Source organism: Podarcis melisellensis, assembly GCF_964234715.1.
Source record: "Podarcis melisellensis genome assembly, chromosome: 1".
Lineage (NCBI taxonomy): Eukaryota > Metazoa > Chordata > Lepidosauria > Squamata > Lacertidae > Podarcis > Podarcis melisellensis.
Window position 1 is genome coordinate 60082233 of NC_138528.1, and position 15064 is coordinate 60097296.

The 15064-nt window shown below is 42.9% G+C and overlaps 1 protein-coding gene across 8 annotated transcripts in view; it reads left to right on the forward strand.

Annotated features, from left to right (window-relative positions):
- Positions 1-1149: 1149 nt before the first annotated feature.
- ANO5 (anoctamin 5) overlaps positions 1150-15064 on the forward strand; it is a 66107-nt gene continuing 52192 nt past the window's right edge. For all 8 annotated transcript variants that reach the window (XM_081927504.1, XM_081927505.1, XM_081927506.1 and 5 more), the window contains exon 1: positions 1150-1458. In XM_081927504.1, coding sequence (XP_081783630.1) covers positions 1401-1458 — 58 coding nt within the window. In that variant the 5' untranslated portion in view covers positions 1150-1400. The remainder of the gene's footprint in view (positions 1459-15064) is intronic.

Sequence of the window (15064 nt, forward strand, 5' to 3'; positions counted from 1 at the left end):
GTCCCAGGGACTGCAAGAAGATCAAACGCATCCATTCTTAAGGAAATTAGCCCTGAGTGCTCACTGGAAGGACAGATCCTGAAGCTGAGGCTCCAATACTTTGGCCACATCATGAGAAGAGAAGACTCCCTGAAAAAGACCCTGATGTTGGGAAAGATGGAGGGCACAAGAAGAAGGGGACGACAGAGGACGAGGTGGTTCTCAAAGCTACAAGCTACAAACATGAGTCTGACTAAACTGCGGGAGGCAGTGGAAGACAGAAGTTCCTGGCGTGCTCTGGTCCATGGGGTCACGAAGAGTTGGACACGACTAAACGACTAAACAACAACAACAAAGGGACCCCAAGGGACATCTAGTCTAACCCCCTGCAATGCAGGAACCTCAAGTTAATCATCCGTGACAGATGGTTGGTGGTTGGGGAAGCCCAGCCAGATGGGCAGCGTATGACTATTATTACTATTATTATTATTAGTAAATTATTATGGTCCTCCAACTTCTGCTTAAAACCCTCCAGGGAAGGAGACTCCAGCACCTCTCCTGGGAGTCCCTTCCACTGTCAAACTGCTCCTACTGTCAGAAAGTTATTCCTGGTGTTTAGTCGGAATCTCCTTTCTTTGTAACTTGCATCCATTGGTTTGGGTCCTACCCTCCGGAGCAGGAGAAAACAAGCTTGCTCTATCTGGCCTTTGAGATATTTGATGATGTCCATAAAAATAAAAATATAATAACACTCAAGTGGAAGTGAAAAATATTCGCCTTTGTGAAAGAGGAGGGGGTGGAAGACGGGTGACTATACTCTTGAGAATGCCTCTCTCCTAATGCAGCACGTGGGTGTGAGCTTGCTCAGAGAGAGAGAAGAGAACAGCCAGCAGCATCAACACCGAAAGACTCAACAGGAAAAGGGTGTGGAGCTCGAGAGTGTGAGACAGCGCAAGGAGCAAAGCCTCGGCGCCTCCCCCCTCCCCCGTGACGCAATCCGCAGGAGTAACCCGAGTCCGAACCTTGGCAGCGCGCGCAGACCCCGACTCGCGCATTCTCGCCCCCTCCCTTTCCTCCCCTCCTCAGCTTCCAGGGCCGCACGAGGCGCCTCCCCTTGAAGCAATTCAACCTCTGCCCCCCCCACCTCCCCGCGCGCGCGCCCTCCCTCCCTCCCTCCCGTTCCTTGAGCTCTGCCGGCGAACTCTAATTAGGTCGTCCGCTGCTCCTCTGGGATTCCAGGGCGAAGAGATAAGGGGTGGGCGGGCGAGGGTGGAGAGAGAGCGAGAGAGAGGAAAGGCTGGGGGCGGCGCACTCGCGCTCTGCCCGCCCGCCTTCCCCACCCCCCTTTTTCCCACACACTGGCTCTCTCTAGCGGGCAAGGCTGCTTGGCTAGCCTGCGCGCCCGCCTCTCCCGAGCAGCCATGAACCGAGTGGGCAAGAAGGATGAGACCCTCATCGAGATGGGTCTGGCCAATGACGGTGAGTAAAGCCACTGGGAGGGAAGCGGGGCGCGCGCGGGGGGGGGGGTCTTGGTCGCTGGCCAGTTTGCCCGGGGGAAAACTTCCCTTTCTCCACTCCGGCTCCTGAGGCGGCGCTTGGGCAAGTGCCTGGGAATCCCGGGGCTTCCCTTGCCCCGCTCGCGCTCCCTGTCCGGTGCTGAAGGCGCAGCTTCTCCCCACCCCGAGACCGACAAAACCGGGCCGGGTGTCGCTGGGAGGCGGAGGATCCCGGCCTGGTTCTTGGCGGGCGGGGCTGGCCGCGGCTGTTCATTCCGCCGCCCGGTGTTTGGCCGAAATGCGTCGCCTCAGGCTCACTTTTTCCATGTGGGCACCTGCGGTGTGGGGAGGAAGGGTGAGCCCGGAGAAAAAGGCGCGCCTCGGGTGGGCGAGAAGGAGCGAGGCTAGCGGAATTCCCAGGCGGCCGTGCAAGGAGGGAGGGCGGCTCCCTCCTTTCCTCAGAGGGAAGCGGCTTCACAGTCCACTCCGGCTCCAGAGGCCTCTTCAAGCCGTTCCCAGGGGTTGAACCAAACCGAAAGGCTCTGTCGCCAGTAGATTTCTACGGGAGGGTCCTTTCTTCAGCAGATCGTAGGACGGCCGCATTATACGCCTATGTCACCCAAAGCTTTGACCAGAAACATGGGAAGGTGCGGTGTTTTGCATCTGGCACCGTTGGGGAAAGGTGAGAGAGTGAGGCCTTGTTGAGATCATGGGGCTCCCAACACTGTTCCAACAGCCAATTCAGCAAACTGCATCAGAGATAATGAAGCTAAGGCTGATTGCCATTATTTACGGTAACTTTCCCCTTCTTAAAAAAAGGCCTTCATATCATTTTCTGAAAGCTGTTATTATTACACCAGAAGCTGCCAACCTTTTTGGACCAGCAGACACAATTCAAAGTTCTATGGGTGCCATTCGTTTCCATGCGCTGCTCTGGTTCTCCAGAAGTGACTTAGTCATGCTGGCTACATGACCCGGAAGCTGTACGCCAGCTCCCTTGGCCAATAACGCGAGATGAGCGCCACAAGTAGATAAATAGGTACCACTCCGGTGGGAAGGTAAATGGTGTTTCCGTGCGCTGCTCTGATTCTCCAGAAGTGGCTTAGTCATGCTGGCCACATGACCCGGAAGCTGTACGCCGGCGCCCTCGGCCAATAAAGCAAGATGAGCGCCACAAGTAGATAAATAGGTACCACTCCGGTGGGAAGGTAAATGGCGTTTCCGTGCGCTGCTCTGGTTCACCAGAAGCGGCTTAGTCATGCTGGCCACATGACCCAGAAGCTGTACGCCGGCTCCCTTGGCCAATAAAGTGAGATGAGCGCCGCAGCCCCAGAGTCGGTCACGACTGGACCTAATGGTCAGGGGTCCCTTTACCTTTATGGGTGCCATTCTCAAAGTGGCTGCTACAGGGAGCATGGCATAACACAAAATAATAGCTGCTCCCTTCCCTCCATTCTTGCTGTGGGCAGTCATAGATGTCCTGCTGGCCCTGATTGTTCAGATCACACCCACCCACTGAACACACTCACGCTAAGAAGAGAGAGCATGCCCCTGTACCAGGAAAAATATACAAGCTGGCCACACCACAGCACACACGTACACTCACTACACACATATAGACCACAGACACACATGCAAAAGTCTCTCTCTATCTCTCACACACATTTCCCCCTCTGTCTGCCCAAGTGTATGTCTCTCAGTCACACAGAGAGCATAGTTGAGAACCCTCACACACACATTCAGAAAAGGCCCTTCATGAGTGAAGGAAGTGCCTACCATTGCAAAAATAAAATAAAATATCTCCCCCTGCAAAATGCAAGAACTAGTGATTTTGCAAAAATGCCTTAGGGCCACCAACTAGTTTGGTGATCTCTGTTCTAAACAAAAATGAAATAAAGGTGGCCCATAAGGAAAAAATAACATTCTATCTTAAGGCAACACTTTAATCAAGCCAGCCAATATATCCCAAAATAGTGTGCAAGCTTTTGAGTTGAAAACTTGCACAACGGTTTTGGCATTCGGGTTAGCCTACATGGGTATTGCCCTAATGTGGATTATACTATTTGTTAGCTTTCCAAATGAACTTTTCCTGCCACGTTTTGAGCATTGCATTGTAATTCAAAAGAAACAGCTCTGCTCTGTGAAACTGAGAGCCTCTTCAAAACATGATATGGTTCTCAAGGCTACCTTTGTTAAAGGAGAAGAAATAGAGGCAAAGAATATTTTCATACATGACCCTAAAAGCACCTTTGGCATGGTTGACCCAGCATGAGAAAAAAACCTGCTTCATTACGAAGCCATAGACGAAGGCAGGAGTTGGTTTCCCAATGGTGCAACAACAGAGGAGGTATGAGCAAATTGTCTTTCACCGATACTAAGTTTTGGGCCTTATTACTACAAAAGTTTTAAACACAAGTTAGAGTCTGGATGTTTCTCCCCTTCTACATGCTGTAAAACTACTCCCAGTAGTGACTGGTGTGGTGTAGCTTGGAGGCACCCCCTGACACCAGTGCTTGGATGGACAGGGCAGGGTAGTGATGAGGCTGGGTGTTTGTGGCCACTGATGGAGGCTGTAAAACAGCCCAACCTTGATATCGCCCTGCCCTGCCCAGGTAAGCTGCAGTGATGCTAGCGCTGGAGGGGAAGTTTCAGCTCCACTCTACCAGATGCTATTGATTATTTCCCTGGTAGTTCTTGCCTTCATTATATGCAAATTGGAAATTATGTCACTGCCTTTGAACTGATACTTGCAGGACTTTCACCTCAAGGTGAAATGGAATAGATACTATAGCTAAGCTAGACATGGCACTGGGGAATGGATGCAGATCCTTCCCAAGACTAGAGGGCACCTCTGCCTCCTCCCCAAACAACTCTGGTGGCTTTGGGAGGGAAATGAAAATACTAGCACCTCCTGCAGGTCCTTCTTCAGTGCTTCGCTGTTGAGCTCTGGACTGGTTGCTGCCACCTGTTCCTTCCTTAGCTTCAGCCTTCCCCAATCCTCATATGCTTGCCAGGCTGGGCTGTCGTGACAGTGGAGGGTGGCATCATTCAGTAAAGCAATAAAGAAAAATGCTGCTGCAGGTACCATCTTCGTTACCCCGGAGTGGTGACAAAGAAGAGAATAGGACAGTATGCCTGGCAGGTCCTTCTGTAGTCTAGGCTAAAAGACGGAAATAACGAAATTGGCTGGGGTGAGGAAGGAGAGAAACTGAGTGTGGAAGTGGAAAGCCATGTTGTTTTGTTGTTGTTTGGTGGCAGCTATGACAACCGGGTCATAGCAGTAGAGAAGTGAATAATGTATTTTTGTATGTGTGAAGTTCTGGTGTGTGTATGTGCATACTACTAGTCAACTAAAAAAAATGACAGTAAAATCTAGGGTTGGGGGAGGGAACGCTTCATCCCTTCTTTCAAGATCCTTAGTTTTCATTCCCTTTTATAAGATAGATCAAGTGAACCAATATAATGTAAAAGTCAGAGTGTGGTGTTATCATCATGCTGGAAAACATTATTTTGTAAATTAAATACTGCCTAAAATAGACTTACTAAGCACTTTCATAATGACTTCCAAGTTGGAGTATTTTTCTCGTAAGTGTCTGAGATGAAGTTATTGCTATGACTAAGCTAAAGTGAATATTTACAAAGTGCATAGTTGATGCCATTCCCAAAGCAGTTACTAAGCCAGGAAAAAATCCATTGCATCAATTTTTGCCTAGCATCTTTCCCCCATCATTACTTAATCATTAAAGGAACCCATTATTAAAGCATAATGCAAGCTAGAAATGTACTGATGTTCACTGGTTCCATTCCCACCACCAACACACTGAACTTTCTGTCTCAGTGGCCTTTGACTTGAAAGTTTTTTAAAGCATTCCATGGCATCCCAGACTATGTTTGGGATAGGTGTCATCTTTGAATAAAACTGAAGTCAGAGTTCTAACAGCTCTGACATCCTGTCTTTTGTAATAACCAGCATACTTCATGTGTGATTTTTCTGTTGTGTACACATACACACAACACTTGCACATACACATTCACATAATCACTTACATGCAGGTGTGTTCTCTCAGTCATGCATTGCACAGAAGTATAAGTTCCCCTCTGTTAGGTAATGATAGAATGAAGCAGACAAGGCACTCTTGTGGAAACTGAGACCATGAGTGGTATTCAATTAAACAGTTCCACTAGAGCAATGACTTTTAGTTGTGCAATGGAGCTTATTCGCTCCCTGTGCAACCCCTTTTTTCTGGGGGCTCCCACAATCTTCTAGAACAGATTTATGGGGCATGCACAGGATGCATGGGGAGAGGAGAAGGCAAAGGGGTTCAAATTCTCAATCGTGTGTCTTTGTGCTAGTGGAACACATCAGTTGACTATGCTAATTTCCAGGAAAAGCCTGGAAAGGCAGACCTCAACCACATACCTTAAAAACTGATATAGGATGAGCCTGAAAGCAGTTGAAAAGAGCAAAGTAATAAGGGCCTCAAGGAGATTTTCAGCAAAGTGAGCAAATGATGCCTCTATTCCCTATCTACTCTTCTCCCACTTCTAGCTTTCATTCTACTGTCGACTTCCTAGGTCCAAAGTCACCCCCTTCCCTAACTTATTCATCCATTGCCTCTTTCCTGGCCTCCAAAGATGCCCTGGAATGCTGTTTTACCTGCTTCTTATATCTCTTTAAGGCTAGGAGATATGGCTATACTTCAATAGCTTTCTGATTCCTTCAAGGCCCCAAAATGCAGCTATAAAAGTTCCACAGAAGTCATATTCCGAGTCAGAGACCATTGAAGGGTCAGGATAAACAATCACAAGATAGGTCTCATGGTTCTGCATCATGAAAGCAGTGTTTGAAATTAGCCAGGTGCCAGGCTCACCTTGCACCTGGTTTTTGACCAGTTGCAACCAAGTGAAGATGCCTGGGTGCCAGGATGGTGCCTGACATCTCCACCATCTGGAGATGCATGCCTGGGGATCATTGGATCTGGTTTGTTTTCACGTACTAATACCCCATCCTGTAGAATTCTATCAGTTATATTTCATCTGCACAATCGGAATGAATTTCTGGAACCAAAATGCTTTTTCTGTGCAGCCTAAGCAGGTTCAGTCACCTTTAAGAAAAAAAGGTGGTCAGAAAAGGCCAAAATATTCATGGACTGGACCTGGATCAAGTGACTTTTCTTCTTTAAGTTCTCAAAGTTCTTAACCTAGCTCATGGTTGTCATCTCAATTAGCCACATAGTCAATCATAGTCAATCCATCATTTGAAAAATAAGATTTTAGAGCTCTTTTACCCAAAAATGGCAATTTGGTGACTGTAACTTTGGTTTAAGGAGCCACTTGGCACCTCGCTTATATATCTGAGTTTCTAACACTGCGTGTTGCTATCACTTCCTGTCCCATTTATTTGCATCAAAGGCAACATACAGCTATGCTAACCAAAAAGTCTTATAGTATGAAGGGCGTCCTCTCTTTTCATTTTTAGCTGTATACATAATAAATTTGTACCAATCAGTTGCAAAAGAATCTTTATGCTTTGAACCTTGTAACATTTTTATTTTATTAGTCACTTTTTCCATTAGTGCTTTTTATCGTACTTTATCGTACCAGTTTGTCAAAGAAGCACCCTCTGATTTTTTCCAGTATCTTTTTATTATCAGCCTGGCTGCTAGTTAAAGATGACTTATTAGGGGTTTGAAATGTAAGTTAATGTTGTCTCCCATTAACAAAAAATTGAGCAGGGTTAGCTCTGGACATTTCAAGGTGTTTTGTCCAATAACTGCTTTTATTTCAACAAATACTTCCTCACATAATTGAACCATTCTCACCCCCCCTCCACACACCCCATAATATGTTGATTCAAGCATAATGATCTGCAGCCTCTCCAGCAGCTTGGTGAATGTCAGGTAGTAATATGAGCCAAATGTATAGGTGTGAGATGGCATTTTTACAATGTTTTAAGTGCTGCCTCTTATGTTGAGGCCAAGGCAGATTTCAAAACAAATTTCCCCCATGTTGAGGTCCAGTCATCTCTACTGATAGTAATCTGTCAGCTTCCCACATCTGCCTTAGACCATCAGCTATATATGCATCTATTAAGATTAGCATGCTGTACAGTCTATACACACTCAACCCTGTTCTGTCAATTTGGGGAGAGTCCAACAATAGCACAAAAGGGTAAGGTCTCTCAATGCCTGTTCTTTGATGTGGATTTGGCACGTGAAATTTCCAATTTGGTACCATGTCAACCAACTCTATATATTATTATGATGTTGTCATCATCCAGTGGGCATTATGAAAAGGGGGTGGGGGTGGGACAGGAACCTGGAACAGACAAGTTTCCACTGACTACTATTCCTTCAAATAAACAGTACTGCTTCCATGTTATTCAAAGTACATGTTTGTTCTGCTGTAGAAAAATACTGAGTTTTAAAACTGAGTCACTCTGTCAGTATTCTAGTCTGAAGGAAATGTATTTGCATCTGGATTAGTTTTGTGAAAACGGGGACATATTTAGGGCACTGCCATTATATACCGTATATTAAAGTCTGTTTTACCCTGCCCATACAAATTTGAGAATGAGGTCTTTAGTTCATGGACACAATGTTGATGTAAAATCATTAGTTCTAAAGTAGCAACTTCCTACAGGGAAAGGGGAGGGAAACTTTTGTTGCTAGTTCTGACCAAATATAGCCTTGCTGTGGCGCTGACTCACATCAAGTAGAAGTGCACATTCACTGTTAAGCCTTTTGGGCAAGATTTTCAGTTGCAGTGAATGAAACTGAGTCAGGGATATCTCAGCCTTATGGTACAGATGATCTTAGGATTAGTGCAGATATTAGATCAAAAACTTGGTAGTTGTGCTCTTTGCCTGCTGTTTTGAAACCTAGTGCAGGGACATGGTGAGGACAGACAAATAATCTGAGTGATTTTGTTCTAAAGAAGAAGAAGAGGAGGAGTTTGGATTTGATATCCTGCCTTTCACTCCCTTTAAAGGAGTCTCAAAGCGGCTAACATTCTCCTTTCCCTTCCTCCCCCACAACAAACACTCGGTGAGGTGAGTGGGGCTGAGAGACTTCAAAGAAGTGTGACTGGCCCAAGGTCACCCAGCAGCTGCATGTGGAGGAGCAGAGACACGAACCCGGTGTACCCAGTTACTAGTGTAACCATCCCAAACACTTTATATTTATCTGTATAATTGTTTTCTTGCCAAATGCAAGTTGGGAAACATGCATTTGTCCAGATAATCTCTCACTCAGTCAGCTCTTAGTTTTGTTTTGTCTCCTTCATATGGTTCTCAAGTTTCTGGTTTCTTCTTCTTCATTTTATTGAGCAGCTTAAAATTTTATTTTTTGCATTTTCAATTTTACAAACAGAATAAAAAAACCTACAAACATAAAATCCTCTTTGACTTACCTCCCCACCTTCATGGATCTTCATATAATAATTTCCCCCTCTGCATCTCTTCCGTAGCTCTATTTTTATAAATCCTTTATCACTCCATAGTTCGAAGTTTTACTACACGTTTTCTGTCAATCCTACCAATGTGTGTAATTGTTTACAGTATTTTTAAAAATAAATAATAAACTTACCACATTCCTTATTAAAGTCAGTCTCTTTCTGGTTTCTAATTCTTCCTGTGTTTTGCCATCTAGGCATAATTCATCAGTTTTATCTACCACTCTTCCTTGGTCAGAGTTGTGCCATCTTTCCATCTCTGGGCTAACATCATCCATGCAGCCATGGTTGCATGCATGAATAATTTTGTCTGGTCCTTCAGGATCTCTGGACGTAAATTACCTAAAAGAAGAGCTTCTGGGTTTTTTTTTTTACAAAACATTATTTTCAGCATTTTTTCCAATTCGTTATTTATCATTTCCCAGAAGTCTATTATTATCTTACATGACCACCACATGTGATAAAACATGCCCTCTTTCTCTTTACATTTCCAGCATGTTTTAGACTTTGATTTATACATTTTAGCTGATTTACTAGGAGTTAAGTACCAACGATACATCATTTTCATATAGTTTTCTTTCGAACAGGCTGTCTTTTTTAATCCTATTGTCCATAATCTCTCCCATGCTGCTAATTCAATATTATAACAAAAATCCTTCGCCTAGTGAATCATAATTGATTTGACCTGTTCATCTTTTGTTTGCCAGTCTAATAAAAGTTTATACATTTTAGAAATTAACTTAGTTTTATTTTCTAACAGTTCCCTTTTGAACTGGGAGGTTTTGTTTTTATCCATCTTAAACACTTCATTAAGTTGGTGATATTGCAACCAATCAATTACTAATTCTCTTATGTCTTATGGGGCTTACTTGGGGGGTGCACGCCACCTTCGTGCTTCCCCCAAGGCTCTTGTGACGAGCTCCCCATTCATGGAGAAAACAGCTCATCATCCACTGCCATTCCACAGTAATCCAGAAGTCCAAGTTTTTGGTTTATTGTTTATCAAACTAATGTTCTTGCAGATGAGCCAGAGTAATTACAATTTCAGTTGCAATTATGACATACCTATATTGGCACCACCCTATAGGTTTTGAAATTATCCATGATCACATTGTGAGCTATGAATGCTCTAGCTGTGCTCTAGTTGAGCAATATTGAAGTAATATTTTTAAAATTCATGGATGAGCTCCAGCCCTTAAGCAATAATAAAAAAGCACTCTCATCTCACAAGCATACTTGGGGGAATCTAAAGAGATGCAGAAGTACAATTCCCCTCCCCCCTCCATATAGCTATAGATAGACCATAAGGAGAAACTCCTCCTCCCTCCCAAACCCAGTGAGGACAGAGCATTCCCAATAGCCATGGAACACTGAGTCATTGAAAAATAAAATGGCCGTGGGAGGGGGGAATAGAATCAGCCTGACTCTCTGAAAGTGGCCTGTAAAGAGGAGGGTGTGGCCTCAGCTTCAAAGGCTTCAAATTTTCACTGATCAGCTGACATGCATGCAGGAGAGACAGAGCAGGCTAGGAGTGCAGAGGGGGACAGGAGGCAAAGAATGGAAGGTAGGCATAAGCCATAGCCATAATTACGAATGTTTTATAGATTTTATTTTTGTACAAGCTCAGAGTGTTTCACATATAATCTGTTTCCACACTGGGCTTTTACTGTGAAATAGTCAACTTTTTCCATTCATTTTTACAGAGCATTAGCTTGGTATTGTCAACAAAATGCCCTGCTCCTATATTTCCCCTGCTTAACTTCCTTCCCTGCCCCCATGTTCAGAAATTATGGTATGCCTCCTTTAACACTGTATTGAATTTCCCTAGGGATAGATGTTTTATGGTGCAACTGTTGGAGCCAGCTGGTCTTTCGTAGCTTGCTGTAGCCATTTCCTTTCATACGCTTTGTCTCTTTTCTAACAATCATTTCTATCGTTTTCACCATCCCCTTTCCAAATAATATTGCCTTCATATCTATTTCTTTTACCCAGCCCTAAATTGCAGCAGAAGGCGTATACTTATTGTGAGTGCAGCAAAGGGGGGGAGGGAGGCGAGCATTTCACTTTTCACCTGCACTGTGGTCCATGTAACATTCCCAGCAATTTGGGACTGGAGAAAGGGGAGCTACCCACATGGATGCAGAATGTTTCTTGGATTCCATAAGTCTGGAAACCGAGTTGCTATTTCATTTGCAGCTTTAAGTAGACCAGGAATGATTGGGTGCTGCTGATTGTCCACATCTGGAAGCACTGATAGTATCTCTGGGGCTAACTTTTATTTATATACTAATGCATATAACAGCCCTGTAGCCATATGCATGTATATATCGAGGGGGGCAGAAAGGAAGCATTGATGGATGCTTTCCTTCTACCTCAGAAATAGCTTGTTTTTAATGGGGGAAACTGTTGTTCACTATTTGGAATAGAGAAATGGCAAGCAGAAAAGGGTAAGATGCATTCCAATTACTTCTCTAGTTTTTTCTTTTCTTTTTTTAAAAAAGAGCCATGACTTTGTGTGTTTGAACCTCCCCCCCAGTCCTAGACCAATACTTTAACCATATTTTAAAAAATGTTCAAAGCAGCTATAATGTAAAGAATAAAATTCTAATCCAAAAATCAACAATAAACATACAGTCAAACCTCACTTGTGGAATGTAATCCATTCCGGAAGCCCGTTTGGCTTCCAAAATGTTCAGCAGCTGAGGCATGGCTTCTGATTGGTTGCAAGAACTTCTTGCACTCAAGCGGAAGTCGTGTTGGACATCTGGCTTCTGAAAAACATTTAAAAACCAGAGCATTAACTTCGGGGTTTTCAGCATTCAGTAGCCAAAATGTTAAAAAACGGAGCTGTTCGACAACCGAGGTTTGACTGTACCACTATAAACTTAACAAACAGGTAAAAAATCATCAAAGCTCCTTGGGATAGCATGGAATCAAAAGCCAAAGTTTTTAGAGCTTTTATTAAAATGATGTGGAGCAGGTCTGTCCCTCCTCATGACTTGAAGTCATTTTACAGCTCTGCTTGGAGCAACATATTCATATGGTATTCATATCTGACACACTGAAAAAATCTGGAGTGGGGTCTGATTAGACAAAGAGAGTTCTCAAGGGGGTTAGGGTGTCATGGTTGTTTGCCTGTAACGTGTAGCTAACTCCTCAATACTCTTCCTAACAACACTGAGAGATAGGATAGCATGTGTATTCCCAGACCAGTACTTAGGAAAATGTATTTTCAGTTTGTTGAGCATCTCTCGTGAAATAATTAACGTTCTCTTGGGATGATGACTAAATAAGGATGACCTTGTTTTTGTATGTATATGATGTCTTTAGCTCACAGCCACAAATCTCCACATGTACATGTTGAAGATGTCAAATAAAGAAACAGTTATCAAGTGACCAAGATGAAGGAATGACCCAGTTAGGGATCTGATTAGCTATTGCACACAGCTTTTAAGTTGTCCCAAAAGAAGGGATTATTCCTACCCTGTTTTGTCATCATTTGTTACAGCACATAAAAACAAAAACAAACTCTCAGTTTTGAAATAAGAATATTAACTGTGGAGTTTGAAAAGACAGAGGTAATTTTTCAATTTTTTGGGCTGTTCCACTTTCATTGATACTGTAACAGCTGCTTAAACATTGTGACAGACATTGTTTAAATACGTTTGTCACTTAGGCATAGGCTGTATATGAAGAACATATCACTCTGATGACAATAGATGTCAACATCAGATGTATTTAACATTTGTAAGTATACCCTACTGTACACAGTATTCAACAATACAATTGTCATTATATACTACTTCAGCATAATCATAGCACTTCATATACATTATCTCACTAACTTTTACGACTATCCTGTAGTTTAGCTCAGAAATACTGTAACCATATTTGTGATTAGGGACTGAATTTGAGAGACAAAAACCTTGTGCAAGGCCTGCTAGTGAATTTATAGCAGAGGGGAGATTTGAATTGGTTTGTATCATACTGCTAGCCATTATTTTCCAAACTGGTGTCATTCATGATCTTGAAAACTATAGCAAGACCTGCTCTCGCAATTCACTTGCAAATAACAAGGAACTGAAGTGCTTTTATATTTTCATTCAATATTTTACTAGAAGTGGTGCATGCTGCAGAGTTGCTATAAGGGGAAACAATAAAAAATTCAGTATTACTTATTTCCTGTATATGAAATATTTGTGATCTATAATAATGAAAGTAACTAAAGCAAAGACATAATGCAAGGTGGTGAAGACATAGTTGCAAGAGATGCTACTACAATAAATACTGGATTGAACCTTCCTTTACCCTTTGAGGACTTAAACTTTCATTGAAATCTGAAAGGGACAGTCTGGCTGTCTGGTCTGGAATTTGTGAATAATAATAATAATAATAATAATAATAATAATAATAATAAATAATTTTATTTATATCCTGCCCTCCCCAGCCGTATACCCCAGTGTATATTCTTACACTTTACAGCCTTTGAAATACTAACTTCTTTGGCTTTCTTATACATATTTAGAGTTATTGGCTGAAAACAGATACAGTTGAATAAATTAATTCCCACTAGTCTCAGGTTGCCATTTTATGGATTGTATTCAGTTGTATTACTCCACTTGCAAAAAGCTTTTTGATCCAATGGATACTTAAAGATAAAGGGACCCCTGACCATTAGGTCCAGTCGTGACCGACTCTGGGGTTGCGGCGCTCATCTCGCTTTATTGGCCGAGGGAGCCGGTGTTTGTCCGCAGACAGCTTCTGGATCATGTGGGCAGCATGACTAAGCCGCTTCTGGCAAACCAGTGCAGTGCACAGAAACGCTGTTTACCTTCCCACTGGAGCAGTACCTATTTATCTACTTGCACTTCGTGCTTTCAAGCTGCTAGGTTGGCAGGAGCAGGGACCAAGCAACGGGAGCTCACCCCGTCACAGGGATTCGAACCACTGACCTTCTGATTGGCAAGTCCTACGCTCTATGGTTTAACCCACAGTGCCACCCACGTCACTAATGGATACGTCCATTAGTGTAAAGAGGAGGAATGGTTTTTGGTAATTCTTTTTTCCTCTGAAGCCCTATGTACCCAGCCAATCTGCTAAAGAAGTGTGATGGACCTTTGCAACAAAGTGGTAGGTTGTGCAAAGAAATGCAGTACATAGCAAAGTGGGAATCTGTGAATATCACCTCTCCCCACCCCATTTCACCTCATGAGCACAAAGAAGCATGATATTTAAAGAAATCACATGCTTATTTTGTTATCTGAAATTCTTGATAGGGTCAGTATTTTCTTCTTGTTATCTATTGCTGATAAAATAGTTCCAGAGAACACACTCTCCAGAAGCCACAATACTTTAGGTGTGGTCCAGTTTTATAGCTTGACATTCCAAGTGATGATATAGCTTCTCTCAACAGGATTCTTGTGATACCTAGGGATTTTTAGAACGACCAAGAATGTGGCGAGATGGCAAATGCCCCTGCGGCATGAAAATGCTTGGTGGGGCACATGCTAAAAAGCAGCTCTGCTAAATTTAACTTCTTTGGGCCTCTAATTTTTCCATAGCTTTACTTTGAAATTACACAGTGATATGTGGTTTGCTATTCAAAGACGACTTCTTAACTATAAGTTAGGATATGTGAAAGACCAGACTTAGCATCTTTGGAGCAAGCCTGACATGTATTGTGCTGACAATTACAAACTGAAAATGGTTACTTAGAAGAAGAAAAAGACCTTTGCAAGGCCACAGTAAAGCCAGCAGCCAGCAGCCAGCTCTTACTTTATTTTGAGTGCAACCCGAAACTATAATATGAGTGAAAGATTAAACATTTGCTACAAGGATCTATGGATTTATACTTTTGAAAGTTTCAAAACTGTATTGCATTAGATACAGTAACTCATTATCTCATTTTTATTCCGCTTGGTCCCCAAGATTATCTCAGATAGAATTTTCAAATTCATTTTGTTTCTTTTCTTTTCTTTTGTTTAATTTATTTATTGGTTTTTACACAGCATAACATCCTTTTAAACATCATTTCAAAGTTTTTGGCTATCGCAGCCTAAGACTTCCTTCAACCTCGACTGAAGGTTTTCTAAAGCCTTTCTAATTATGCAATTTGTTACTATAATTATTGCTATAAA